Source organism: Paralichthys olivaceus, chromosome 6, assembly GCF_024713975.1.
Source record: "Paralichthys olivaceus isolate ysfri-2021 chromosome 6, ASM2471397v2, whole genome shotgun sequence".
In the NCBI taxonomy this organism is placed as follows: Eukaryota; Metazoa; Chordata; class Actinopteri; order Pleuronectiformes; family Paralichthyidae; genus Paralichthys; species Paralichthys olivaceus.
The window spans coordinates 4,136,243-4,162,874 of record NC_091098.1 but is presented as its reverse complement, the minus strand read 5'-3'; the positions used below and the strand labels follow the sequence as shown (position 1 = coordinate 4,162,874).

The window sequence follows — 26,632 nt, the reverse complement described above, 5'->3', positions numbered from 1 at the left end:
GCACCTTCACAACTCGCCCGGTGCAGGCTGGGTATGAGTGGGGCTGAGCGGGCCGGCGGTGGCCAGGCCGGTAACCTTGCGGAGGGACGTAGGTTTGGCAAGTGGCGCACCATAGGCGACACACACTCACACGCACCCACACACTCGCTCTCCTTGCATTTTGGTCGGCCTGCAGTGTATCCTGTCCGCTTGAATCAGAAGTTCCTCCTGCTGCCATATATGTGCTGGTGAACAGAGGGATGAGGCTCAGGCACGTCTGAAGGTGACCAGGAAAGGTCGTTTTGTGTGGGCAACACTGTTGCACGACGCCATTCCTGCACAGAAGTGCACAGTCTTGCTGTTGCAATTGCCAGTTGAAATGTGTGTGTGTGTGTGCGTTTGTGTGTGTGTATGTCAGTGTGTGTGTGTGTGTGTGTGTGTGTGTGTGTGTGTGTGTGTGTGTGTTTGTTGGAGGTGGATAGCAGTTCATTTACACTTTCTTTCTTTCTCTCTCCCCCACAAACACACTCTTTCTAACTTTTGCCATCATCATCTTCTTCAGCATCGTTCAGCTGCTTTAATGTGCTCTAACAGTAATGCAGATATCTGTGCCCTGTTGGCAGCCCACCTTCTAATGGCTCCAGCCACTGACTGTGTCGAATTCTAAGTGTGCTATTCCCACTGGGAAATACAGAAGTGTGTGGCTGGCGCCAAGCCAGCGACGGCAGCAGCCCAGATACAAGCGCCCCGCCAGAGGTGACCCTTCAGTTGCCTGTCAGGAAGTAGGACTACAGCTGCACAGGTGGACAGCAGGCCAGCCATTGTAGGCAGGGAGATGAAATACAGACGATCTTGCACACACACACACACAGAGACAGAGAGAGAGAGAGTACAGTGATGTGAATACACTCACCTCGCATGACAAGTATGTGCACAAGAAGTTCTGGCAGGAACACATGAATGCACACATGCTTGTGTTGTCACATGTGCTCTGGTTTGTGCATTTGTGGCCTGGGTTGCCCCATCCCGCACACACCCACCCACACGCACCATCAGAGTCACAAAGCATACGCAGCCCTGCTGGCCTAGAATCAAATCCCGTGAGGAGCTTCTCTCCTGTGTCTTCCCCACTCTGTACTCCGCTCAACCTTCTTTGCTGCTGTGATAAAGACGAAATGCCCTCGGGAAAAGAGTGGCCACTTTCTCTAGAAAAAAAAAAAATCTAATTGCACCGAACCTCTGAGGGATGTGTGCAGGGGAGCAGGGCTAACGTTCAGGATAAATGGGCAGACCGCAGAGGGTTGTGGTGACCTTTTGTCTGACTCTTTTCATGTTCAAACACATTTTCAGCCAGGACAGCCCCTCTCACTCACTCTCTTACACTCTCATTTTGAAAGTGCGATGGTCTATGACACATTTGTGTGTGTGTGTGTGTCATTACAGAGATCATATGATGTCTCTGGGCATGAGCGTTAGTGTCTTTGTGTGTTTACTGTACCTGATGCTGCATCCTGTGGCTAAAGTGGAGTGTATTTGTGAGTGTGTGTAAGAGTTAGGAATGCGTAACAAATTGAGTAACAAAGTCTTTTTCTTTTTGTGTTCATTTTATGTAATGTAGGCTCACATGGGCACACATATATACACATGTGCACCGTCCTCATGAAAGCTCTGCACCAAACAGAGACATGGTCAGAGTTAGTTGCAGTAGTTGGAAGGCTGAACAGAAGAGCTATTTCTTGTGTGAGTGTTATAAAATCAGACAGAATCAGTGAGTAAGAGACCAGGCTGAGAAGAAAATGCGCGACTGGCGGAGTAAATAAATGATTGCAGTAGCAGGAAGCAGATAGACAGGCAGAGCAACAAAATGTGGGAGTCCGGAGAGAGAGGGGGGGTGGTGGGGGGAGGTAAAATAATAACAAGCGATGAGATACCATAAGACAAGACCAAAAAAACAGACTGTAAACCTATAGACTGTAGATAGACAGATGAATAGATGGAAGAGAAGGCGAATAAGAAAAGATGGCGAGGGAGAGGGAGCTTCAAAGGCCGAGCAGGGTGACTCAGTCATAAACTAACACTCTCAGTCAGGATAGAGGCATGCAGGGCAGAGAGGAAACAGGGAGGAAGGAGATGCAAGAGGCAGAGGGAGCTGAGGGAGAGCAGAGAGGAGAGAGGAGAGAGAGGAGAAAAGGAATTAATGATGAGCTCCAGTTCTGGGGTTTTTTAATGCTCAACCTTATGTAAAATACCCTGATAGGGAAATCAGAATATGTTGTGTCATCTGTGATGCTGAGAGTATTTAGTTTCAGCCGGTGCTAATTGCTCATGTGGGATGATGCTTTGTCTCAGCAGGAGTGGCTCAAAAAAGCAAGTTGCAGTTCCACTATAGGCCGTACTTTGCGCCTACTGTGTCCGATTTATTCAAATTAAATCAGCTCCAGAGAAAGGCTGAAATATTTATTCACTGACTGACAAACGTTTTTTCAGCTCAAATCAGGAAGCTTCTGATTGGTCTGAATAAACTGAATCACTCGCACCTTCAAGGCAGGTGGATGTGTCCCGGTGTGGGGTGGGTTTTGTCATTATAGATGTTCTGATGTACATGGTTTACAGTAACATCCACAGAGCTCTCTTAAAAGAACAGACTGGTTATATATACCTCTTTCCAACGTCCTGCATTACCATGAACACAAAACTGTAGTTTATTTTGACTCTGTCGCATGCTGCTGCTATAAATACTGGCGAACTACATGTGTACAGTCCAAAGTTGAAAATAGTCACCCAAGGCACTATTTACTCATGTTTGAGTAACTGTTTAGTTTAGCGCTCTGTCGCTTAAGAAATTGACTTTGCCCTTTTTAAATCAATCAATCAAATTAAATCATAGGGTTAAGGTGTGGCATCCTCTGCCCTTAACCCTCAACAAGAGTAATCTTGAGTAAAAATGAACCCACACAATTGTGAAGTGTATTTAAAGGTGAGGTCATTCAGCAGATAGTTTTATCCCTGAACTTGCTGAAGACAGGTTTAGTGGTGTATCGTAATACAATCCTCAAAATAGTTTTCAGAACATTTAATCTGTCATAATGACCAAAACGTAAATGTTAGAAACATCCACCATATCAATAGACAAATTTAAATCACAAAGTTATTTCAAGGGCAAGATGAGTATGTACACATTCAAACTTTGTTCATTGTCGTCTAATGATCTGTGTCATGTGACTGTTTTGGTCCAATCACGATCGAGGGATCACCCCTGCTGTTAAATTAAGGCAAGTTCAATTAGCTTAATGGATAATAACCCTGAGATTGCAGACACCCCAGACACGTTCAAGTCGTCTGTAATCTTGGAACATTTTTGTACAACAAACAAAGGAGGAAAAAAAGGTCTGAACTGAAATTTGGATTGGAGAATCATTACACCCCAACTAACCATGGATTTTAATAAGATTAGCGTGCCCTATGGAAAATGGTCAACTTTGTATTTCCCCTTTATCTTTTAATTAATTCATTTGGTTTTAAATCCTGCAACTTTATGGTTTAATCATACTGCTTTTATTGCTGCTGTTTGCAAATGGAACAGGCTCAATTTTCAGCAAAGAACGCTAAAATTTAAAAATAAAGGCTAGGTACACACGCTACTGACGAGACTGACGAGAACGTTGAGGAGCATCTAGTGTCTAAAGAACCAGATATTTTCCTTGCAAGATATGAGAGTGAATATCGGACTTATATTTTTTAAAGTAAAAAAACACAGCTCTATATGAATGCTAATATTACTCATTGTCAACTGAATGTTTAAATAAGCCACTGTTAACCGTGTTAATCATATCTATTTAAGGGGGTTACGGTATATGTGAGTGTTTTGTTTATTGCCCCCCAGTGGTCAAAAAGTCAATTAGAGCAGGTTTTAAACATCACATGAAGTGACACAAGGGTTTTTACATAACTAGATGTTTAAGTGTGCTAACAGGGCTATGGTTCTATCAATAATGATCTTACATCTATAGATGTTAGATGTATCATGTTTGTACCCATTTTAAAACTTGGCAGTGTTCTTGGACTGTGTTCCTCTTGTTATTTATTTAGGTCAAGACAGATAAAGGAATGTTAATTTCACATGTGAATCTAGTTTCAGCCTTGTCTGTACCTCAGAAATGATTTGATGTAATGACAGTGAGCGAGATCAATAGAGCACAGTGGTAATGTTTTATCTCTTCCTTGCACTCTCTTAGGTCCTGGTGGTGCAGTAGCTCCCTCCCAACTGGATCCACTTACTGTCTCTGATTTATCAGTCGCCTTTGCCTCGTTCGCCCCTCTCTCCATTCATCCATCACTCCTCATCCTTGTCTGTAAGTCCGTCAGCCTGTCCGTCTGTCCATGGACTGGCCGTGACCCTGGAGGGAGGGGGACAGAAACGAAGAAAGAGTGGAGTTGCAGAGGAGACGCAGGAAAAGAAAGCTGGATTCTTTCAGACATCACGCTTCTGAGGTGCCCCGGCTCGCTGTCCTTCACCCCCCTCACCCTCCTCCTCCTGTTATGGAGAATTAAAGGAGCAGTGGGAGGCTAGGACAAGCTAGTGAGGAGTCAGAAATAAACAACCAACGCTCCTTCATTACCATTAATTAAAATAAAAAAGGTTTTTGGTGTATCCTTGTAGATGCACTTTTTAAAGTAGGACATCAAGGCAGAACCAAGAGTCTGACTGTTGAGCACATGAACACCCCGTCACCAACCAAACGAAAGTGGAACTGAGTTGAGGACAGACTACGGAGAGAAAGGAGGACCAAAAAAGAAGAAACCCTTACTGACATGTCAACAACAGCCACAATGGGTGAAATGGCAAACAGCGCAGTGGAGTTTTATCCTAAAGGGAGTCGGGGCGGAGGAGGAGGAAGGGCAGATGGCAGCCATGCAGGGGGAGACTTTGGGGTCTCGGTGCAGGAGCTCAGGGAGCTGATGGAGCTCAGGGGGGGCGAAGCCCTGACGAAGGTCCAGGAAAACTACGGAGACACAGAGGGACTCTGCCAGAGACTACAGTCCAACACCACTGAAGGTGAGCAGGCATTAACGTGTGGACGATTTATTGGGGTAAAGAGCAGATAGAAAGAGGGAGGGATGGATGGATGAATGAATGAATAATGGAGTAGATGGCTACTGGCTAGATAGATGAATGGGTGAGAATACAGATGTATAAATAGATTAAGGGAGGAATGGATGGGTGGATGAGAAGATACATGAATGGGTGAAGATATTGCTGTCTTGCTGGATGCATTTGTTGAGCGGATGAATGGAGAGGGTTTAGCAGAAATAAACTGGCACACTGAGATTAGCTGAATGAAGAAGTGAATGGATGGATTACGTTGGAGTCACACATAAACTTCTCTGTGCACGTGCTGTTACTGCAGACTGCATTCAAGTCAAGATTTCTCCTCTACGCCATCACCATTAGGCTCAGGTGAATGAAAGCAATTACGTGTGTTCACCAGTCGTTCTATAACCAATTCAAGCTGATGAAATGTTTTGTTCACAAAAGCTGACGTCAAATGACTTTAACAAGTTTAAAACAAATTTTAAAAATGCATTCACTTCACTGCAGCTCACAGAAGGAAGCAGAATAAAAGCAGAATAAAAGGCCATTCCATCAAACAGTGGAAACACATTTTATCACGAAGTGTAATCCTGGCTACAGAAGGCAGGTTTTGGTGTTGGAGTTGGATGCATGGAGAACATGAGTGGAAAAATTGATGATTAGATGAGGGGATTATAGTGGATGAATGGATTAGATCAATAAATTGTAAAAGTGCAAAAGGATTGACCATAAGATGAGTGGCACAGCTGTGATTGTTACAGATGCAGTCTCTAATTTCGGGTTCAGGCATAGTGTGTGTGTGTGTGTGTGTGTGTGTGTGTCAAATCAACTAATTGTGTGACAGATCTGAATATATATTAATACATTTTAATGATAAATTGCAAATAGTAACCAGAGCTGCAATGGAATGATGGAAATTAATAAAGAATGGTTCTGATCATTTATCAATCACACAGAAATGGCACTCATTATTATTATTATTACCACTATTGTGAATAATAATAATAACAACAATAATAATATTAATAATAAATGAATGAATGGAATTTTATTGAAATTTAATTGATAGCTTTTACATGAAACCTCAATCTCACACACACACACACACACACACACACTAAATAACAAGTTAATATATCTAAACCAATCAAAGATTTGTGATGACTACTAAGGGTAGAATGTGTCTGTCTATGTCTTTAGTGTGTGCGTGTGCATGTAAACACTTGTGTGTTTTAGCAGGGGTGTGGTACCACACTACACCCACTCCTTCAACTAGTTTGTAACCTAGCAACACAACATAGGAGAGAAGTTGACTGGGAAAGTCTGCAAGAGAGAGAGATGACTGAGAGCTGTGAGATGGAGATGGTGAAGAGGAATGACAGTTGAATGGAGAGAGAGGAGTGTGTGTGTGTGTGTGTATGTGAGAGAGAGAGGAGAGAGAGAGAGACAGAAAGCGAGAGATGGAGAAAGATGAGAGAGTTAGTGGGTGTTGAGTTACAGTAAGTCTGTGTTGAGTGTTGCTAATTTGACACTGTGAGCCGGTCAGGAATCAGTGCAGAAGGTCCAAACAACACACACACACACACACACACATACACAGTCATGTATCTGCAGTTGTCCCGACAAAGCACAGTTGGCAAACACACATAGACGCTGCCCCCCACACACGCTTCTCCTGCACTGTGCTGAGTCAAAGTGCAAACACAGGAGAAGAAAGATGTTTCCACCTTGTAGAACTCGAAGGTCATTACTGAAAACACAGCTCAAACTTGTGACTGATCGTTCTGAACTCACAACTTGAGATAATTTCTGCTCCGGATGTGAGGCATTTGACAGCAGCACGAAGAACTGCTGTCAAATGCCTCTGCTTAGTACGTCTTCAATAAAAGTAATCACAGACGAGCAACATGAAATGGGCAATTCTGCTATATTTCTACAAAGTACTACATAAATAGATACACAAACCAGTGTAATTGTACCATATGCACATAAATTATGACAGAACTGATGTTGAACATCATCATCTGTAATATGATACACAGACCAGAGTGGCAGTTGAACCAATACAGAGTGGGATCTCTCTCGCTCTCTCTTTCTTTTCGCTCGCACGCACACACACACACACACACACACACACATACACACACACACACACACACACACACACACTCGCAAACAGATATGGATACACCAGCACTGCAGTATGAGACCATTATATCCACATTGAGCAGAGAGAGAATGAGAATGAGGGAGTGAGAGAAAGAGTGCGTGTGTGGTGATGGGGGAGGAGGGGGGTGAGGAGGGAAAGCTAGAACAGCTTGCCGCATTGTCAAGGACACATCAAGGGGAGATTGAGAGAGGGAGTAAAAGAAAAAGAGACGAGAGAGACCCAAGAGGCTGTGGGAGAGAAAGAGGAGGAAGGATAGAATGGATGGAAAGATGAGTGGATGAGAAAGAAGGGAGGGAGAGAGAGAGATGGACTGATGAAAGGGGGGGAGAGCTCACTATGATTACTCAGCATAAGGTCACCTGTTTGCTCTCTCTCCCTCTCTCTCTCTGCCTTGTCTTGGCATGAACCCTGTTGAGCATCATATTGCTACACAACTCTTCGGCACCACTGGGAGCTAAGTATGACTCCTGCAGCAAGCAAATTGGACCAGGATGTCGCACACACAAACACACACACACACACACACACACGGCTGACGCAAAGATAGTCACCAATCTTGGCCAACCGCAGTGTACAAATTGTCGTTCCTCCTCCCTAACAGCCAATCACAAAAAATAAAAAAATGGAAAAAAAAGAGCTCTCCCTCAAACCTATTACACTTAAAGAATGACATCACCTGTTGCTGGGCAGAAACCTATTAGAGACAGGAAGCCCTGGACCTGCTATCCTGGTCACCATGGAAACTGAATCACTTAGGGGTGAGGTTGAATGGGAGAAGAGGGTGAGGATGGAGATGTTGTAGCAAGGATGGAAATGAGAGGGACATGGTTCTGAGGCTGATGATAATAATAACTTAATTAAATTTAAAAAAAATTCTAGTTTGCAAAAAGTTTGTCTTATAGATTTTAGTATTTGTTTGGGTGTGAATCTTGATTTTGCACGTGTGAAGCAGTGTGTGTCGACTACATTTAAATACACTTGCATAACTCCATGACTCACTTTATGAATGCATGAGCATGTGCAGATTGGTTTTCTGTGACACTGCTTAACATGAAGAAATTTGCTCTCAACCTCAGGTCTCAGCGGGGACCCGGCAGACCTGGAGCGTCGGCACCAAGCGTTCGGTCAAAACTTCATCCCGCCGAAAAAGGCCAAGACTTTCTTGGAGCTTGTGTGGGAGGCCTTACAGGACGTCACGCTCATCATCTTGGAAGCCGCCGCCATCATCTCCCTCGGCCTCTCTCTCTACCAGCCGCCCGGGAGGGAAAGCGAATGTGAGGATGGCGGGGTGTGGTTGGGGTGGGGGTGGGCATGAAGTATCGTCCTATCATAAGTATGCTGGTGAAAAAAGGGCAAAGGAATAAGACATAGTGGAAGTTAGCATTGTAGGAAGATCCTTAGACGCTTCATAGAACAAGGCGAGAACTAAAGATCAGGGAGAATGATGAAACAGAGTATCAAAATAAGTTTTGCTCAGCACTGTGGCCATTAGTGAAATCTGCTCAAATCCCCTATCCTTGAGTTTGACCAAATTCTGGACCTTGAACTAAGATAATTTAAACAAACTGATCAGCAACTTATCTCAGATACACAGCAATATATATTTGGTAAATGGTCTGTATTTATGTAAAGCTTTTCGAGTCTTGATGACCACTCAAAGCATTTAACAGTTTTACCATTTTAGTTCAGTGTCTTATCCAAGGACATTTTGGGATGCAGAATGGGGGAGAGGGATCAAACCTTCGCTCTGGTTAGTGGACAACCCACTCTACATCCTGAGCCACAGCCTCCTAACATTTGCAGCTATGATACCAGATTAAATAAGGGTATAAAGGTAACACCTTGGCGCATTCGATTGAGGGTTTTTAGTGTTAAAGAACTTTTAATATGGCAACACTGGGTTAATGGTTAATGATGAAACAAAGTATAACAGTAGCAAGTAAAGAAGAGTCATAAAGTCAATGAGCAAATTCAGAGATCTGAACAAAATGCATTTTACAGATCATTAATTTTATTTGTTACATAGTTATTTCTTCGATTTAAAGTCATAGAGTATTGATTTAAAGATAGAGATGAATACAAATGAAAGGAAAAACCTGACAAATTTGTGGAAAATCAAGAGTGAGAGAGAGACAGTGCCCTTATCCAAGAGGGGTCACTGAAAGATTTGATGAATATAAAAAACAGTGGCCTTTTGCAGTCACCGGATCTAAATCTAATTGAACTATGGGAGATTTTGGACTGATAAGTTACACTGTGCCTCCCGCCTCACCATCATAAAAACACCGAATGCATGAATATCTTTTGGCAGACTGGTGCTCCATCGCTCTGGTAGAGATCCAGATATGTTGTTCTGGCAGCACATGGTGTCCTAACAACTTACACAAACACTTGACGTTGGTTTTTCCTTAAATTTGTCATGCGACAGTGCTTTAATGAGTAAAGTAATGTGGAAAAAACAATAGGAAGAAGACCTAATGAGTCCTACATGAAAATATCTGTAATCTCACCTTTGACACCTCAGGGCAGGAAAGCCAGAACAGAGAGGAACAATCCACAAATACTTTGTTCTCATTCGTGTTGTTGTTCGACTAAATCCGAAAGATCTGCTATGTAATGATCCAATCACTTTTATTAGTTTCACTGTTATAAAACATAAAAGCACAAAATCAAAGGAAACGAATACACAGACGAAAGCCAGTGAGATAAAAATTGAAAGGGATTAGCAGCTTGTTGCCATCAGCTTTCTGGGTCTGTTCAACCACAGTTAGGGGTCATGATGAGAGGAAGTGGGCTCAGTGGACGGAAAGAGGAAATATGGGACCCTGAAGCTCTCTCTGATACCACACAGTCAACCGTCTCACATTTCATCAGAGCCGTGCAACATAAGTATTTGTACTCATGTACTAGATGTTACGATCTTTTTGAAGGAATGATGATAAACACAAACTCGTTGTTTGAGTTGTTGTTGATGTAATAATATTTGCTTCAGTTGTGATATCGTGTCTGTCGCCATGTTCTCCATAAAATATCTAAATCTCCCGCTGTCCTCCCACTCTCCAGCATGTGGGGAAGGGTCAGGGGGTGCAGAGGATGAAGGCGAGGCTGACGCCGGCTGGATAGAGGGTGCAGCCATCCTGCTGTCTGTTGTGTGCGTCGTCCTGGTGACGGCGTTCAATGACTGGTCCAAAGAAAAGCAGTTTCGCGGTCTGCAGAGTCGGATCGAGCAGGAGCAGAAGTTCACCGTCGTGCGGAAAGGAAATGTCATCCAGATCCCGGTGGCTGACATGGTGGTGGGGGACATGGCCCAGGTCAAATACGGTAAGGAGACAATTGCAAATGTTTATTATATCAAAAAAGGAGCAACTTACAAAATATTTGACCATTGATATATCCATTTTGGTTGAAGGACCGTCTACTTGGCTGACGTCTTCTGACCTGCTACAGCTTAGACTTAATATTACAATTCTCAATGTCTATATGTTGATTTTTTTGTGACCACTGATCAACACACTGATTGATACCTTTCTTAAATTGGTAAAAATCTTTCTTTTTAGCTGCGCACCATTCAGGCCCTCCTGACTCAGCTCGCTTTTTTCTCTCTCTTGCTCGCACCTACACACAAACCGACGCACACAAACTGTGACATCAGACACATTTGTAAACTTAAAATGGGTAGAAACAACATCATTTGGTCTTGACACAACTGACGTTTTATTTGCATATACAGTAGATGCTAGGTGTGAACAGAAACATTTTGCACCGACTACCTGTGATGAGATCTCTCAGGATAAAAGTGAATACCAGGTCTGAACAGGGCGTTTGAGAGAGATGCCACTGCTCTGATTTTTTTCTGGTGCTGGTAGGTATTGGCTGTCTAAATTTGCTTCCCAGATTTTTTGTTTGCCATCTTATGTTTGATAATTTGAAAGATGAGTAGGTAAACCTGCATATTTCTCATTTCTCTGGATCTCTGCAACAAATAAACAATATAACTGTTGATACTGATAATCATTAGTAATTCATATATAATTTAATTAGCTTACTAACTAGATTAATGAAATTTCATAAAGTGAATTGAGTGTGATTTTGAAAACATTCTACATCTGAGTTTTGAGTATTGACTGAATGTGTTGCACAAAAATGATAAATCAGCTCTTTGTCAGATGTCCAACTGCTTTTGCTGACTTGTCTTTTCTGGCTCTTGTCACTGCTTCGCATTATTTTTGCCATTTTAGTAAATATGCTTCTTTTTTGATGCCAGTCATGTGAGAATGTTCATACATATAGGTTGCTCATACTGGATATTAAGCCAGAGCCAGCAGGTGCTTAACTGAACAGCTAGCCTGAACTTGTTCAAAGATAACGGCTTAACAGTTAAATTAGTTTTTCTTTTAAATTTGTGCACAAATGAAATGGAAAAATGACAGCTTGTGGTCTTACACTGAGTTGCTAGCTCAAGTCACAGGTTTTTGAATTTTAATTTGTTTGTGTATTAAACAAAAGAGATAAACTGCAATTAGCATATACTGCATACTGTGTAATTAGTAAAGTTACACACAATCCAGTCTTCATTCTAAAATAAGATTTTCTCCTCCTATATGCTTTTTTCATCTTCATCTTTCATCTTCTGTGCTAACAATCTGATTTCCTGAACTGTTGGCTATTCCTGGTTTACCAGTACTGCTTTTCTCCTTTTAAAATGTGGTGGTATGTATGTGTGTTTTACTTAACATGTCCACAAGATACATAAATCTCCTTGGTAGTCACCCATGTACTGATATAACCTGATGAGTACTAATATAAATGCATTCCATGTACCATTTCGTACTCTTCCCAAAAGGACATAATCTAGGAGGTAAATCAAACTCTGATCTGTGCACGTCTGTGTGCAGGCGACCTGCTACCAGCTGATGGTATCCTGATCCAAGGCAACGACCTGAAGATAGATGAGAGCTCTCTGACAGGAGAGTCCGACCACGTACGCAAGTCTGTGGAAAAGGACCCCATGCTGCTCTCAGGTGGGTTTTCTAGCCTTTTCTGTGTTATCATGGCTAAGACAAAATATTATACAAACGTCACACTTAGACCCCTGCTAATTTCTGTTAATGAGGTTGAAGGTCCATTTTTGTTGGGGCAGAGTTGTCTTGGTTCATATCAGTGGTAGATTTGTGGGTTGTATTTTGTCCAGTTCCTGTGTGTACAAGGGGTGGATAAAGTAAGAGGAAGTAATGCTACCCCACAACACAACACAGAACATCACTGTATCTTATGTCCATCAGGTGTTGATGCTGATTCTTACAAATGAATGAAATACATATTTCAATCGAAGGTTTTATTATGCTTCACGAATATTTGCACATGAGACAACCGCTTTAACATATTTCTGCCTTAACATTTTTTATGAATGGTTCCCATGTGTATAAGTACTCATGGATATACCCGGATGTAAGTTTTAAGCAATGCATAGAGATGAGATTTAAAAATAGCCAGATTTATGGAAAATACAGATTCCTGTTTTCTTTATAACTGAATATTTTGTCATGTAAATTAAACCTTTGTCATGTGTCCTGTTTCTCTGTGCTCTTTTTTACAATACAGAGAGGTTTGTCTGTTGTTTAGCCTGACCTCAATTATTTAAATGTGGTGGACAAAATAATAGCAACACCTGTCAACATAACACAATGCAGTTCAGCAGCACCATCCTCCAAAATGATCATACAGTTGAATCAACATCTCTGTAACATAGACAATTGAACAGTAATATACTGTTTACTGACTGTATAATTAGATAAAGTCACATTTAATGAGTTTTTTTTAACAAAACATTGGTTTGAGTTTTGTTGGTGAAAGTCAGATGTTACTGTTGAACATGATTAGAAAAGCCTGGTATTTTGTAATAGGTATTCTAACAAACTCTTTATGGAAAAATGAGGACCAAACAACCAATAACAAGTGGAAGAATTCACTAATTGCAGAAGGAGTTCATGGTATAACTGTTTGGCATCAGCTGTGTCTTCATTTTCCTGTAGCTTGTGTGGCTGGTGCCCAAAATAGTGACATGGTTACCTCTTTTTTTAATGAAGTGTAAACCAGTAATCTTTTTGGACATGAAGGTACACACGTGATGGAGGGCTCGGGCAGGATGCTGGTGACGGCTGTTGGAGTCAACTCGCAGACAGGCATTATCTTCACCCTACTTGGTGCTGGAGAGATGGAAGAAGAGGGGAAGGAGAAGAAAGGTAAGTGGACGAGTTGAACCGTTGCTGAGGCCGTAAATGGTTATTTGCACTATAAAGAATGAACGACAGCATGATTTTTGTTGAAGATAGACGAAAACCTCTTTCATACACGGACCATATCTCCATGGATGAATACATCTGCTCTTGAGTCAGTTATCATGTACTCACACATATGGATGAATTATAGAAAGGGCACAGGAAGAGGGGCCCAAGGGATCAGGGGCCTCCATTTGAAGTGACCTAAAATGTCTTGTCAGAAAATAAATGTAATTATTAGCAAGAGATAACAAACTAATACAAAGACATGCAAAACAACCAGAAGTGATGCTTAAAGATTATTAAGAAACACAAGATGACTACAGACAATACATGAAATGACTAATGACTGAGAGACACAAAATGATGCAAAATGACCACAAAGACATGTGGAGGGACACTTAGTATTTGTTTTGTCTCTTACAGTCTGGGAATGTTGGAGAGGTGGGGTGCCTTTTCCCTGTCTGTGCCCAGGGCTCCCCTGACACACAATCCTGCCATACTCACACACTGCAGCAGGCCTGTGTGTGTGTGTGTGTGTGTGTGTGTGTGTGTGTACAGTTAGTTGGGTGCCTAACTGATTTCAGAAAGGAGCTTGAACAGGAAACACACCGGTTTAACCTCATAGATAATTTAGCCCTCATCCTCTCCATCTCTCTCTCCACATTGTTCCCTCTCTTCACCCTCACTGTCACGCCGTCGCATGCCCCCCCCCCACTCATCAATTTTTTCACTCACAAGGTTTCTCTTGTTTACCCCAATCCTATGCCCTCTTTCACTTTCCTGTCTCCACCATGCCCCCCCTCCCCCTGTTTCTCCTTTCCTCCCTTAATCTGTGAGAGAGAGAGTGAGGCTGCAGATTGAATCAATTATTGAAAGAGCAGGGGGAGAGCCAGGGAGCAGGGGAGATTCAGAGAAGAGTGTTGGTTGGTCGGTGCGTGAAGCATTAGTCTATGCTCAAATCTGTTTTGGAAGAGCCCCTGCAGTCGGAGCACAGCTGCAGACAACAACAGAGGCTACATGTAGTTTCAGAAGCACTTAAGGTTAATATCATTACCAGGGCACTCATCCGTGCTTCCACCACTGCAGTTCTCACTTCTGCATGGGAATGTGTGTAGCATTGTTGGCGTATTCAAAACTAGAAAACATTTGTGGCATCATGGACTGTAGAAATGGAAAGAAACAAGTTAGATGATGATGATGATGCCTATATAAGAAAGAAATACTGCTGTCTCTTTTTTTCCTCAGTCTGTTTAGAAACTGGTAGTCGTGTACTCGGATGTGTTGCGCTCAGTGCAGCCTCTGTGGGCTGGATCATTCAGACAGTCATTTACTGGAGTTACTGCATTATTCATAAGACTTCTACAAATGCCATAACTTGTTAGTTTTTCCTCATGCAATGTGAGTTTGCTGTGGGGCTGTTTACTTTTCTCTCTGATCTGTCTCTGATTTTGAAATTGACGTTATATTCAGTTTGTTTTTTTCATTCTATACAGTCATCTATAAACATTCTACCAATGCAGTCATGCATACAAACACATTCACTATTTGCGTTTTTTTATTCTTCCCTTTTTGCTCTCTTTTGTGTTCCCTTTTTTGTCAAATCCTCTCATGCTCCCCCAAAACCCTCCTTCCTCACACATTCCCCTAAACAGAGGACAGTTCTCAGTTGCTCATCTCTACAGATGCCAGTTACAGCACAGTCACCAATGGTATGTGAGCTAAAGTTGTCTGCCCCGCCCCTTTCCTCAGCCAATAAGTGGACCCCAGTTTACAGTGCAGTAAAGTGACCTATGATGGACATGTACCCAGACAAATGTCTTTCAGTCTCTAACCCAGTGTATGAAGATGTGTGTGTATTTATCACTCTTTCCTTTCGTATTGTTTCTTTGTGGTTCTCTGTTTCTGGAAGTGTGTCTTTGACTGTCCTAAGATCAGAACTATGAACTGTTTATGTTCATGCACTTGTATGAGCACAACATTTTCATATAGCCTTTCTTCTTCCTATCTCCTTATCTTCCTCTCTACCTCTCTCTAACTCTCGTACTCCTCTCAGGAAAACAACCTGATGGAGCTGTGGAGAACAATCAGAACAAAGGTAGGAACTCGTGACGCGTGTGTGAATGTGCACGTCTGCCTGTGGTTGTGAGGACAGTCTTAACAGTTATCACAACTTCAAAGGGGGTTGAAATGACAATCATCTCAGACCCCTGGTGTAAACATATAAGTAACACAACATATAAGTACTCAATTCAATTCAATTCAATTTTATTTATATAGCGCCAATTCATAATTTACATTATCTCAAGGCACTTTACATTTAAAGGTCAAGACCTTAAGACAATATTAACATAGAGAAACCCAACAGTTCCCACAATGAGCAAGCACAGGCGACTGTTGAGAGGAAAAACTCCCTCAAGTGAAATATAAGTACACAACATGTAAGTATACATTCAAAAAGGCACAGGGTAGAATATGAACTGCAGTGTATGCCACTCACAAGGTGGTTTGATGAATCAGTTGTATTTTTTCAAAGTGTAGCCAGCTCTTGCTAGTTTTTCCAGGATACCAACCCTAGCTTAAAGGGGTGAAGACTTGGTTTCAGGGTTAGGGTTATAATTAGATTTAATAATTAGTTTGGCATTTAGGTGTGATCATTAAGGATAGGGCAAAGGCTAAAGGAATACATCAGGTTCAATGTCCTGACATAGAGTTTGACAAAAAAAGATGTTTGTTTGTGTGTGTGTGTGTGTGTGTGTGTGTGTGTGTGTATGTGTGTGGATATGGGATGAACTTTCTTCTTCTTCAGGTGTGGTGCTGAATAGAACGTATATATGTATGTTGTGTTTCAGCCAAGAAGCATGATGGGGGTGTTGCCATGGAGATGCAACCCCTGAAGAGTGCCGAGGGAGGCGAGGTAGAGGACAGAGAGAAGAAGAAGACCAATGTTCCAAAGAAGGAGAAGAGTGTGTTGCAGGGCAAGCTCACGAAACTGGCTGTTCAAATTGGCAAAGCAGGTAAAGTATTCATAAGGACACTGGGCAAGTTTCACACTCTTATCAGTTTAGCAACTTTCCTCCGAGAAATGAATTGCAGAGTTGTTTGACTCATACTTAGAATGGTTGTTTATTACTGCTAACTAAAAGAAGATGTAACAGATATGTCAAGGGTGATATTCTCAGATTCTGCTGTATAAACTTCACTAAGGTGAATTTTGACACACTGTGTTGTTTATTGGGAAAACCTTACTTCACACTTAAAATAAAAACAGACTGATTGAGTTGAATTGACAACATTTCTCCTGTATTTATCTCCCTGCAGGTTTGGTGATGTCAGCCATCACTGTCATCATTCTGGTGCTCTACTTTGTCATCAACACGTTTGTCGTTGAAGGTCTGTGTGAACACAAATTACCAACAAACATAATTCTCATTTCTGCACAGGTTATACTTTTAATCTTTACTTTTGGTGACGATTACTCAGTCTTTATGGAAGGACCTGTGGTCAGATATTATAGCAAACGTAAAATGTATCCAATATAAAATCATAATCATATAAAAACAGATATCACTGGACACCAATTACACCTTATTAAATGGGACTTGCTGATAACAATTAATGTTGGAAGTGTAAAAAGGAGCTGGGCACATACTTGCAGAAGATCTGGGCATGTTACTAGGATCACCCCCTGTTACAAAACAATGATACCTAATAAAACAAACAGCAAATTCTCTATTTTGAATTCCAGAAGTCCTCGGGAAAAGAAAGGATTAATGGAATGATGAAGAACACATCTAAATACATTTTATACATGTTAATTAATGGTTATATATCCTTAGTGTCTAGGGTTTTATTTAATGTTACCTCCACTGTGTAAATGATCAGTAGTGTTTCTGCTATATGTTTTGCTGCACAAAATATGAATACAATTTGAATTACAAAAAGGCTATTAGGCTATTTGTGGCACTAATGTGTGACGTGGTGTGTATTGCAGGTCGGGTTTGGTTGACAGAGTGTACTCCGGTCTACGTCCAGTACTTTGTCAAGTTCTTCATCATTGGAGTCACTGTGCTGGTGGTGGCTGTCCCAGAGGGCTTACCGCTCGCTGTCACCATTTCTTTGGCTTACTCTGTCAAGGTAGACCCAACAGTCTACAGGACTGGACAGTGGATACTTATCAAATGGAAATAAAAGAGCTATTGGCTGTCTTAGCATTGTAACAAATGCACAATTACACAACGGAGGCAAAATAGCTCCTGTTCTGAAAATTTGAAGTCTGTACAGCAGTTCAACGACTGGAACTGAAATCCTGCGTGAATCTGTTTCTGAAGTATCAGAGTGCTCCTTCCATCCTTCTCTTCACCACTGTTTCCTGTGACTTGTAGAAAATGATGAAGGACAACAACCTTGTACGCCACCTGGATGCGTGCGAGACCATGGGCAACGCCACGGCCATCTGCTCGGACAAGACCGGCACCCTGACCACCAACCGCATGACTGTGGTGCAGAGTTTCATAGGTGAGCAAAAATAAATAAATAAATAAATGAAGCCTGTTTTTAATAATCAGCCTCGCTGCATTGGATGGGTCATTAAGGAAATCCAAAATCATGTGTCATCATTTTACCTTACTGTTATTCCGATAAGTGGGGGCTGTGGTACCCTGGTGAACTTTAAAAACAGAGAACAGTTGCTGCAAGGTTTTTGTAATTTCCTTTTTATTGTAATATCTATATTCAAACAAAAAAATTCTGGGAAAATGCATTAAGTACAACACATTTTATATTAGAGGTATTCAAACTAAATGGGACAAAAATACACAATTTCAAAACAAAATGCATCTTTAGCTCTAGAATTTTCTAAACAAAATTAAATCTAACATACACATATGGTTTCATTTAATATTAGTTGAAATAGTCACAAATATGACATCAGCATTACTTACATATATAAATGCATGTAACAAGCATAAAGAAGCTGGGGTTGCTGGGGATACAATGAAAAAAGTCCCTATGAATGTTATGTTTTAGGTTTTTTAAAAGTGTGCAAACCATTGGATTAGATTAATGTAGACATTTGTGTAACGTGTGGGTGTCTTTTGACGAATCATTCTTGGAAAACAGTTCCTTGTCAGCCTGAATAAATACTTAGCACTGACAACTGCATTTCTTTAAAATACATTCTTGGCCTGGTTCTGTGTTGTATACAGGCCCACACTGAGTGACATTGCTTTGTTAACTAGTATTGCTTTGCAGATGAAGCACAATTCTATATTTGTGTGATATATACTAATTAAAATGACATTTATATTTGCTGCAGTGTTGAATTGTAGGAAACCCATCTCCATCCATTCATGGTCAAATTCAGCCCTCTACTGCTCTACTGCTCTTTTCTCAGTGTATTTGATTAAGATTTTTTTTTTTTTTGTATTTGCTCCCATGTTTCCTGTTTTCCTGAGTCTTGTTATAGTTATAGTTATAGTTGTAGTTATAGTTATAGTCATAGTCATAGTCATAGTCATAGTCATAGTTATAATTATAGTTATAGTCATAGTCATAGTCAGAGCCGGTTCTGATTTCCCTGGGGCCCTAAGCAAAATTCTACTTAAAGGCACATGCGCCATGTAAACCATTTGCCTCTGCCACATAGTAGCACACAGTTTGCTCCATATCCTGTCAGAGGCATAAACAAACAATATTTATTGAACAGAGTATTTTCTTTAGAATCTTAGAGATGATTAACTTAGGTTCCCTCTACAGACTGGGCATATTCAGCATCAGTATACTCTATCTGGACTGTCTGGATAAAATCGAGACAGTATGTCCCTAAGTAAGTTAAGCAGTCCTTTACACATATGAACTTTTGCCATACAATCTCACATTTTACTAAGTGTGTAAACATTTGAATGTTTCTTTAAATCTTACGAACAAAATTAGCGGTGGCTGGTGAAAAATATTATATATTATAAGTAAGATATTAATAGTTGTTGCTCTTGTGCTCAGACAGTAAGTAGAGTATGCATCATTAGACTACAGACTGAGTCAAGTCACTAGTGTTTACTAAGTACACATTCCTGAAACATATACAGTGCTGTTAACAAACACTATTAAGACAAAATAATATATCTTATGACTCATACTCTATACATCCTGCTAGCCACACCTTTCTGCTGCACCAGTTACAGGAAAGTCCTCGGGTGTACGTTTTACCTTAGTCGCTGGCTTGTGGGCTGATTCTAATATCAGGTGAATCTGGTCCAATTTCTTTAATTTGCATTTTTTCAACAAAAGTTCTCCTCTCAAATGGAGGTTGGAGAAGAGATTGTACCGAATTTGGTGGGCGGATGCTGTTTCGTGCGTACCTGTGGCCGTCATTGTCGCAGGTACACTGAGGGACCGGGCTTGGGGCGCTATCAGAATCATCCTTCCGGGCATTATTTTTGGGCAGCAACAGTCCCTTATTGGCTACTCGTCTCTGCTTTATGGGCAACCTTTCCAGCGCCCATGAACTGACTGTGTGCCCGAACACTCGTTTCCCACACATTTCCACTGAACATATTTAGTCATAGGTTATACAACACACGTTATTATGAAATTTAAACACATAAATACTTAAATAATTTATCATAGCTCATGTTAGATTTCTTTTTATAAAAACAAATAAAAAATAAATAAAACACTCTCCACAAGGGAGGGTGGCTCCCTAGCGCCCTCTATTGACCAACCGCCACTGATCAAAATATTCCTCTTCATCACTTTATTGAGACAAAGTCCTCAATGATGTCATCATAGGATATTTCCCCAGGGCATTATTTGTGCTCCTCATGGTCGGGCCACTCAATGTTCCTGTGACAAGGAAGATCTTAGTTACCTACCTAGGTCAAAGGTCAAGGTCACAGGCTTCAGAAAACATGTCATTGGCGTCTTGAATGTGATATCTCATGACTGCTTGAGGGAACTTCTTCAACATTTGATCAGTTGTTGATTGGACTCAAAGATAACAGGGTTATGTTTCAGTTGTCTCAGATGTATGTTAAATGTGCACAGATTAATAATCACATGTATTAAGATTAAATTGTTGTTGCCCAGGTGATGTGCACCACCGTGTGATCCCGGACCCTGGACAGCTCAACCCCCGCACACTGGACCTGTTAGTCAATGCTATCGCCATCAATAGCGCCTACACCTCCAAGATCTTGGTGAGTCATGCACTGACAGAGATGGCCTAGTTTCATAGGAAATCATTTTTGTATTTATTTATTATTTCTCCTTTTTCCTCCTTGACCCTACCATTGTCCTCTTTGATTGACTTCGCTTTAATCCTACTCTCTATCAGCCACCTGATGTGGAGGGGGGTCTGGCCAAGCAGGTGGGCAACAAGACGGAGTGTGGCCTGCTGGGATTTGTATTGGACCTTCAGCGGGACTACGCCACTGTCAGAGAGCAGATCCCCGAGGAGAGACTGTACAAGGTGAGGAGCCACGCACAACATCACACTACCACCTTAACGAGGGGCTTCATCACAGTTTTCGAACTTGCACATGATCCATATCTCTTTAATGATCATGCTCATATATGAACCCTGAGGTGATCCATACTCAATTCAGAGCCACGCCAGGTTTCTAAGATATAATTCTATAATATATTGATATTTCTTGGATTTACATACATGAACCATCTCCCCATTAATTCTACAAACGTCTGTATGTATGTGTATCTGGCAAACATTTTATCTTATCAGCCTCACACTTGGTATGTGTATTGTTATTGGCCCAGCGAAGTGCAGTGTCAAATTTTGTACGATTTGGAGACGTTATACTTTGGACATTAATAAAACGTGAATAAACAGGCAACCAGTGTTCTGTAGCAGTCTGCAAAATAACAAAGTATGAGAGCAAAACTGAAAGTACACCTGACAAAGAAAAAGTGAAACACAGCTACTATATACACAAGGGAGGCAGGGACAACTGAACACAGCATGATGACATTTTCATATGATGGGGAATACTTTTCTGATCTTTTTTTTTTCTGATCGTAGTTTTGTTGACGTTGACCTATGACCAATCAACTCCAAGAGTTCATCATCACTCTCTCTCTCTCTCTCTTAGGTTTACACATTCAACTCGGTGCGTAAATCCATGAGCACAGTGATCAAGTTGCCGGATGGTTCATTCCGCCTGTACAGCAAAGGAGCTTCTGAAATTATGCTAAAGAAGTGAGTGTCGTGGGAGGTTGAAGGAGGTGGACAGAGGAGTAAGACATGAGATCATGAGACAAACATTTTAACCCTTTGATGGTTTGTTTTCGTTTGTTAGTTCGCAGGATTACACATACTATTGAACAGATTTTCATGAAATTTTGTTGAGGGGTGGGGCCAAAAACCCATTCAATCAGTGCGGATCCAGATAAACGGGTCAATCCAGGAATTTCTTGTTCACTTTCTTCAACATGTTGAGCTCTTGGAGCATCCTCGTGATTTTTTCGGTGTTTTCTATCCCTTGTCTCTTCGCAGGTGTTCCTATGTCTTAGATCCCAACGGAGAACAGCATAGTTTCCGACCACGCGACAGGGATGAAATGGTCAAACAGGTGAGACTTGATCGTATAAAGCTCTGGCTTTATGTGCAGACTAGTATCTTCCGTAGGATTCATTTTGTTGGGAGAGGATTTAAGGACACTGACCATTACATCACTATGTCCTCTGAGCCATTGACCTTTCTTGTCATCTTCAATATCTCTCTACTCCTTATTTCCTACTAGCTCTTTGCAGTCACTAAAAAATTGTAAAAAAAAAAAGATTACTTTAAGTAATAGTTTGACAATTCTGGAAATACCCTTGCTGCCAGTTAGATGATATTGATGACACTTTGTCTGTCTGGATGATGTAAGGTTGAACTTGGAAAACAACTTGGCTTTTTGCTTGGATAAAAAATATTTATATAACATGCACTGTACTCTATGTAGAGTATTTTGTCTCTTTTAACTGTTTTTGGTCTCTACCGACTCCTGGGGGAAATATGTGTCTCTTTAGCTGCTATATGCTCCTCTGTGTTCACCAGCTGCTCTCTGACTATGTCTGTCTGCTGTGTGCTGCTGAGCAGGTAGTGAACAGTGGCCTTTTATAGCTTTTCCTCTGAAAGCAGCTGTCTGCCTGAGAGCGCTGAGAGTGAACCATCAGAGTAAAGTTTTAGAATTTAACAATGAGCAGAAACTCACTGTTAAACTGAGGGAAGCTTTACTTTCAGCTGATCCCTCTCTATAGGTTCATTGCTATTGCTAGTTTTAATTTGATCCATTTCATCTGTGTACCTCTGAGCTTTGAATAGAGCCAGACTAGTTTCCCTTGTGTCAGTGACAATAAATGTTCCAAACGTGATGTACATAAAGCGTATAACTACAGTATTTTGCTCTAAAACATGTATTTGCACCACTTATATTAGCGTGTGCTGGCTAAGCGAGCAGTTTTTCCTCTGACTGACAGGCCGACTGACCTAAATTTGGCTCATGATGAACACAGCTTTTGCCGTGAGAAAAATAACTCTCCTCCTTACACAACTTTATTCCGGCTCACTTGTTCAGTTTGCACTGTGGCAGCTTTATGTCACCTCTTCTTTACATCACACAGTCCTCCCTCTGCTGTTTGCACTGGGCTGGGGGTCTTTTCCCTACAGCTGTGACGCAGAGTATTCAAAGGTACTCATAAGGTCAGCACACAATTCAATTCAGTTTCACTTCTATGTGTGCTTAGCAGCAACATACATACATTATCTCAAGGCTCTTTAAAGAGTAAGGTCGAGACCTTAGAATACTATATAGAGAAACACAACAGTTCTCAGAGAAAAAACTCCCTTTTAACAGAACCAGACTCAGGCTGTAAGGGGGTCTGCTCTAATTGGTTGGGTTGAAAGGAAAGAAATGGGGGATAGGAGAAACGGGGAGGGAGTAGAGAGATGGGCTTGGGACAGTTGTATCTACTGTTTTATTCAAACAATATCAAATTGTTAATTTCCATCCTTTTATCTCTACTTCTTCTCCTTTGAGAGGGTTCTGATTATTATATTGACAATATTAATAGCAAAAATGACAAATGATAGCAAATAAGAATGGAATTCCCTCCTTACATTTACAATATTACACAGACTGAAATGGAATCTGTCAACGTTTTGTCAAAATGTTGATTACTGATCAGTTTCTAAGCCGTATGTCAGACCAAGAGTGAGACTGTGATTAAAACACTGAGTTTGTTCATATACATGTTTAATGAAGCAAAATGAGTCTAATGGTTGCTTTCATGCAGAAGTATGAATGTTGAAATCTGAAATGGCTGTGTTAAGTGCTAAGTAGATAAAAAGTCTTAGTAAGGGGCAGGTGGATGATGATATAGTCATTAGAAGAACTGTTTTCTGTGTTTTCTAGCTTGAGTGTACAGTGGTGCGGTGATAAGAACTGTTGCCTCAAAGCAAAAAGGTTCTCGGTACAAATCCTGGTTCGGCCGTGGGCTCCCTGTGTGGGGTTTGCAGTTTGGTCCGTGTGTGGGTTACCTTTAGCTTCCTCCCACAGAAAAAAGACTCTAAATTGACTGTATGTGAATGTGAGAGTGAACAGTTCTGTGTCTCTGTATATTGGCCCTGTGATTCGCTGGAGACCACTCCAGGGTGTACACCACCTCTCTTCCAATATGAGCTGGGATTGGCTCCGTCCCCCCTGCGACCCTGTGGAGTGTAAATCGTCTGTGAGAGTTAATATGAGTATTGAATATTTTTCTGCGAGCAGGTTTCAGTGATACAGATAAAATCACTGTGATGATCAGTTATCAAATCATTGACTTACAGGGATCTCGTCCATGATTGAATAAACCTCAAACTGCGTACAGGTGATTATGATATGATGATGATGAATGATATATGATATTCACCGGATATTGGAAAGTAAATCACATGAGCAGTAAATGATGCAGTTTGTGGTGCGATGGTGAAACGGGTGAAATGTTGCCGCCCTGTTTTCATACCAGAAATACTGATTGATTAATAGGTGATTGAGCCAATGGCATGTGAGGGTTTGAGGACCATCTGCATTGCATACCGTGACCTGCCGTCCAACCCGGAGCCAGACTGGGAAAACGAGGCAGAAATAGTGACAGAGCTGACCTGCATCACGGTGGTTGGGATCGAGGACCCTGTGCGGCCTGAGGTAGGGTCCTGTGGAGTCTGTGTCATTAAGTTATAGTCAAGCTTGTACTGTGAGTTTTTATGATTCGTAATATTTCATTCTTACCTGTATTTTGAGGATGTGTGTGCTGAACAACTTTGCATGTCCCTCTAAGGTGCCAGAGGCCATCCGCAAGTGTCAGCGTGCAGGCATTACGGTGCGAATGGTGACTGGTGATAACATTAACACAGCCCGGGCCATTGCTGCGAAATGTGGCATCATCCACCCCGGGGATGACTTTATCTGTATAGAGGGCAAAGACTTCAACCGACGAATCAGGAATGAGAAGGGAGAGGTGAGCTGGGGTCTGTGTCGGGTTAAACTTAAAGAGCATCTAAATAAAACTGCTCACTGCACAAAATGAAAATGAGCTAAAAATAGATGGGACTAAAACGGACCGTTTTGATCTAGTCTCGATATATCTGCTGTCAATAAGATGTGTACAGTTGAAGTAAGCTTCTGGGCTGATAGCTCTTATTTATTATGTCACACATAGTCTAAAAAGAGGCTCACTTCCGAAATGTTTTTCATAATTGTTCCAGCTAAATGATTGTAAGAGAACTCTTCATGATAGCCAATTTCCCCATGTGTCTTCTTCTGTTTCCTCCATCACACCTGTGTCAGATCTGCCTCTGGATCAACAGTGACACCTAGTGAGAGATGGGAGGAGTTAATACATATTCTATTGTCTATTCATCATCACACACTCTTTCCCACTGTCCTCTCTGTCTGACTGACAGATCGAACAGGAACGTATCGACAAAATCTGGCCCAAACTCCGCGTGTTGGCTCGATCCTCGCCAACAGACAAACACACACTGGTTAAAGGTGAGTCTCAGGTTTATGAACCCAAACACACACGTGCAGAGAGGTTTTTTCTCACACACACACACACACACACACACACACACACACACACACACACACAGAGCTTATCTGTCCTTCTCTGTCTGTGTGCAGGCATCATTGACAGCACGGTCTTAGAACAGAGGCAGGTTGTAGCAGTAACAGGAGATGGAACTAATGACGGACCAGCTTTGAAGAAGGCCGATGTGGGCTTTGCCATGGTAACCTGACACATTATTCACCAGTGATGTTTATTTGGTGTTAAAATCCCTTTGTAGCTACTCATTCAGGTGCTATAGTTCTCACATAGAAACAGTATGCAGTTCCATTTTATGGATCAAATTCTCCCTTGAAACAATTAATGTGTTATTCATATTCATATTCTACTATGTTTACAACCAGGAGTTAGGAGTTTTCATATGTTCAAGTATATTTAGATTATAGATTTTTCTGATGAAAGAAAAAAAATAGATGTAATGAAAATCCACTATTTGTACTTTTGTACTAGTGTCCATTTGATATTGGCCACAGAAGTGGTAGCACTTGGAGGAAGGACAGTAGCACTCAAAAATAATTTGAATGCTTGAATGCTTGCATGAATCCTATCTCGGGTGTCTGCCTCCCCCTCCTCACTCTTTCTCAATCTCTGTCAGGGTATCGCCGGGACAGACGTAGCGAAAGAGGCGTCTGACATCATCCTGACGGATGACAACTTCAGCAGCATTGTCAAGGCGGTGATGTGGGGACGAAATGTCTACGATAGCATTTCCAAGTTCCTGCAGTTCCAGCTCACGGTCAATGTAGTGGCTGTCATAGTGGCCTTCACTGGGGCCTGCATCACTCAGGTAGACAGATCTATTAATAAAACATACATGCTGACACACATGTACCCCCCCCACACACACACACTCACGCACACACACACATATATATATATATATATATATAATATATATATATAATATATATATATATATATCTTAACAGACACACCGATGTCACTTCTGTTAACGTCACTCATTCTGTATCTGCTCAGACAAAGCAACCGTTAAAATGCTTTTTA

At 41.4% G+C, this 26,632-nt stretch overlaps 1 protein-coding gene across 6 annotated transcripts in view; it reads left to right on the top strand.

Annotated features, from left to right (window-relative positions):
• The window catches only part of atp2b3b (ATPase plasma membrane Ca2+ transporting 3b), a 46,647-nt gene that overhangs the window by 1,072 nt on the left and 18,943 nt on the right, over window positions 1-26,632 (top strand). For 4 of the 6 annotated variants that reach the window (XM_020089417.2, XM_020089418.2, XM_069527007.1 and 1 more), the window contains exons 2-21: window positions 4,215-5,035; window positions 8,318-8,515; window positions 10,305-10,562; window positions 12,137-12,262; window positions 13,358-13,483; window positions 15,175-15,231; window positions 15,576-15,617; window positions 16,372-16,536; window positions 16,841-16,912; window positions 17,514-17,656; window positions 17,905-18,037; window positions 20,606-20,715; window positions 20,853-20,987; window positions 21,625-21,731; window positions 22,029-22,104; window positions 24,547-24,705; window positions 24,839-25,018; window positions 25,464-25,551; window positions 25,684-25,790; window positions 26,223-26,414. In XM_020089417.2, the coding sequence (XP_019944976.2) occupies window positions 4,792-5,035; window positions 8,318-8,515; window positions 10,305-10,562; window positions 12,137-12,262; window positions 13,358-13,483; window positions 15,175-15,231; window positions 15,576-15,617; window positions 16,372-16,536; window positions 16,841-16,912; window positions 17,514-17,656; window positions 17,905-18,037; window positions 20,606-20,715; window positions 20,853-20,987; window positions 21,625-21,731; window positions 22,029-22,104; window positions 24,547-24,705; window positions 24,839-25,018; window positions 25,464-25,551; window positions 25,684-25,790; window positions 26,223-26,414 (2,718 nt within the window). In that variant the 5' untranslated portion in view covers window positions 4,215-4,791. The remainder of the gene's footprint in view (window positions 1-4,214; window positions 5,036-8,317; window positions 8,516-10,304; window positions 10,563-12,136; window positions 12,263-13,357; window positions 13,484-15,174; window positions 15,232-15,575; window positions 15,618-16,371; window positions 16,537-16,840; window positions 16,913-17,513; window positions 17,657-17,904; window positions 18,038-20,605; window positions 20,716-20,852; window positions 20,988-21,624; window positions 21,732-22,028; window positions 22,105-24,546; window positions 24,706-24,838; window positions 25,019-25,463; window positions 25,552-25,683; window positions 25,791-26,222; window positions 26,415-26,632) is intronic. The other 2 variants (XM_020089421.2, XM_020089423.2) reach the window with 1 other exon arrangement.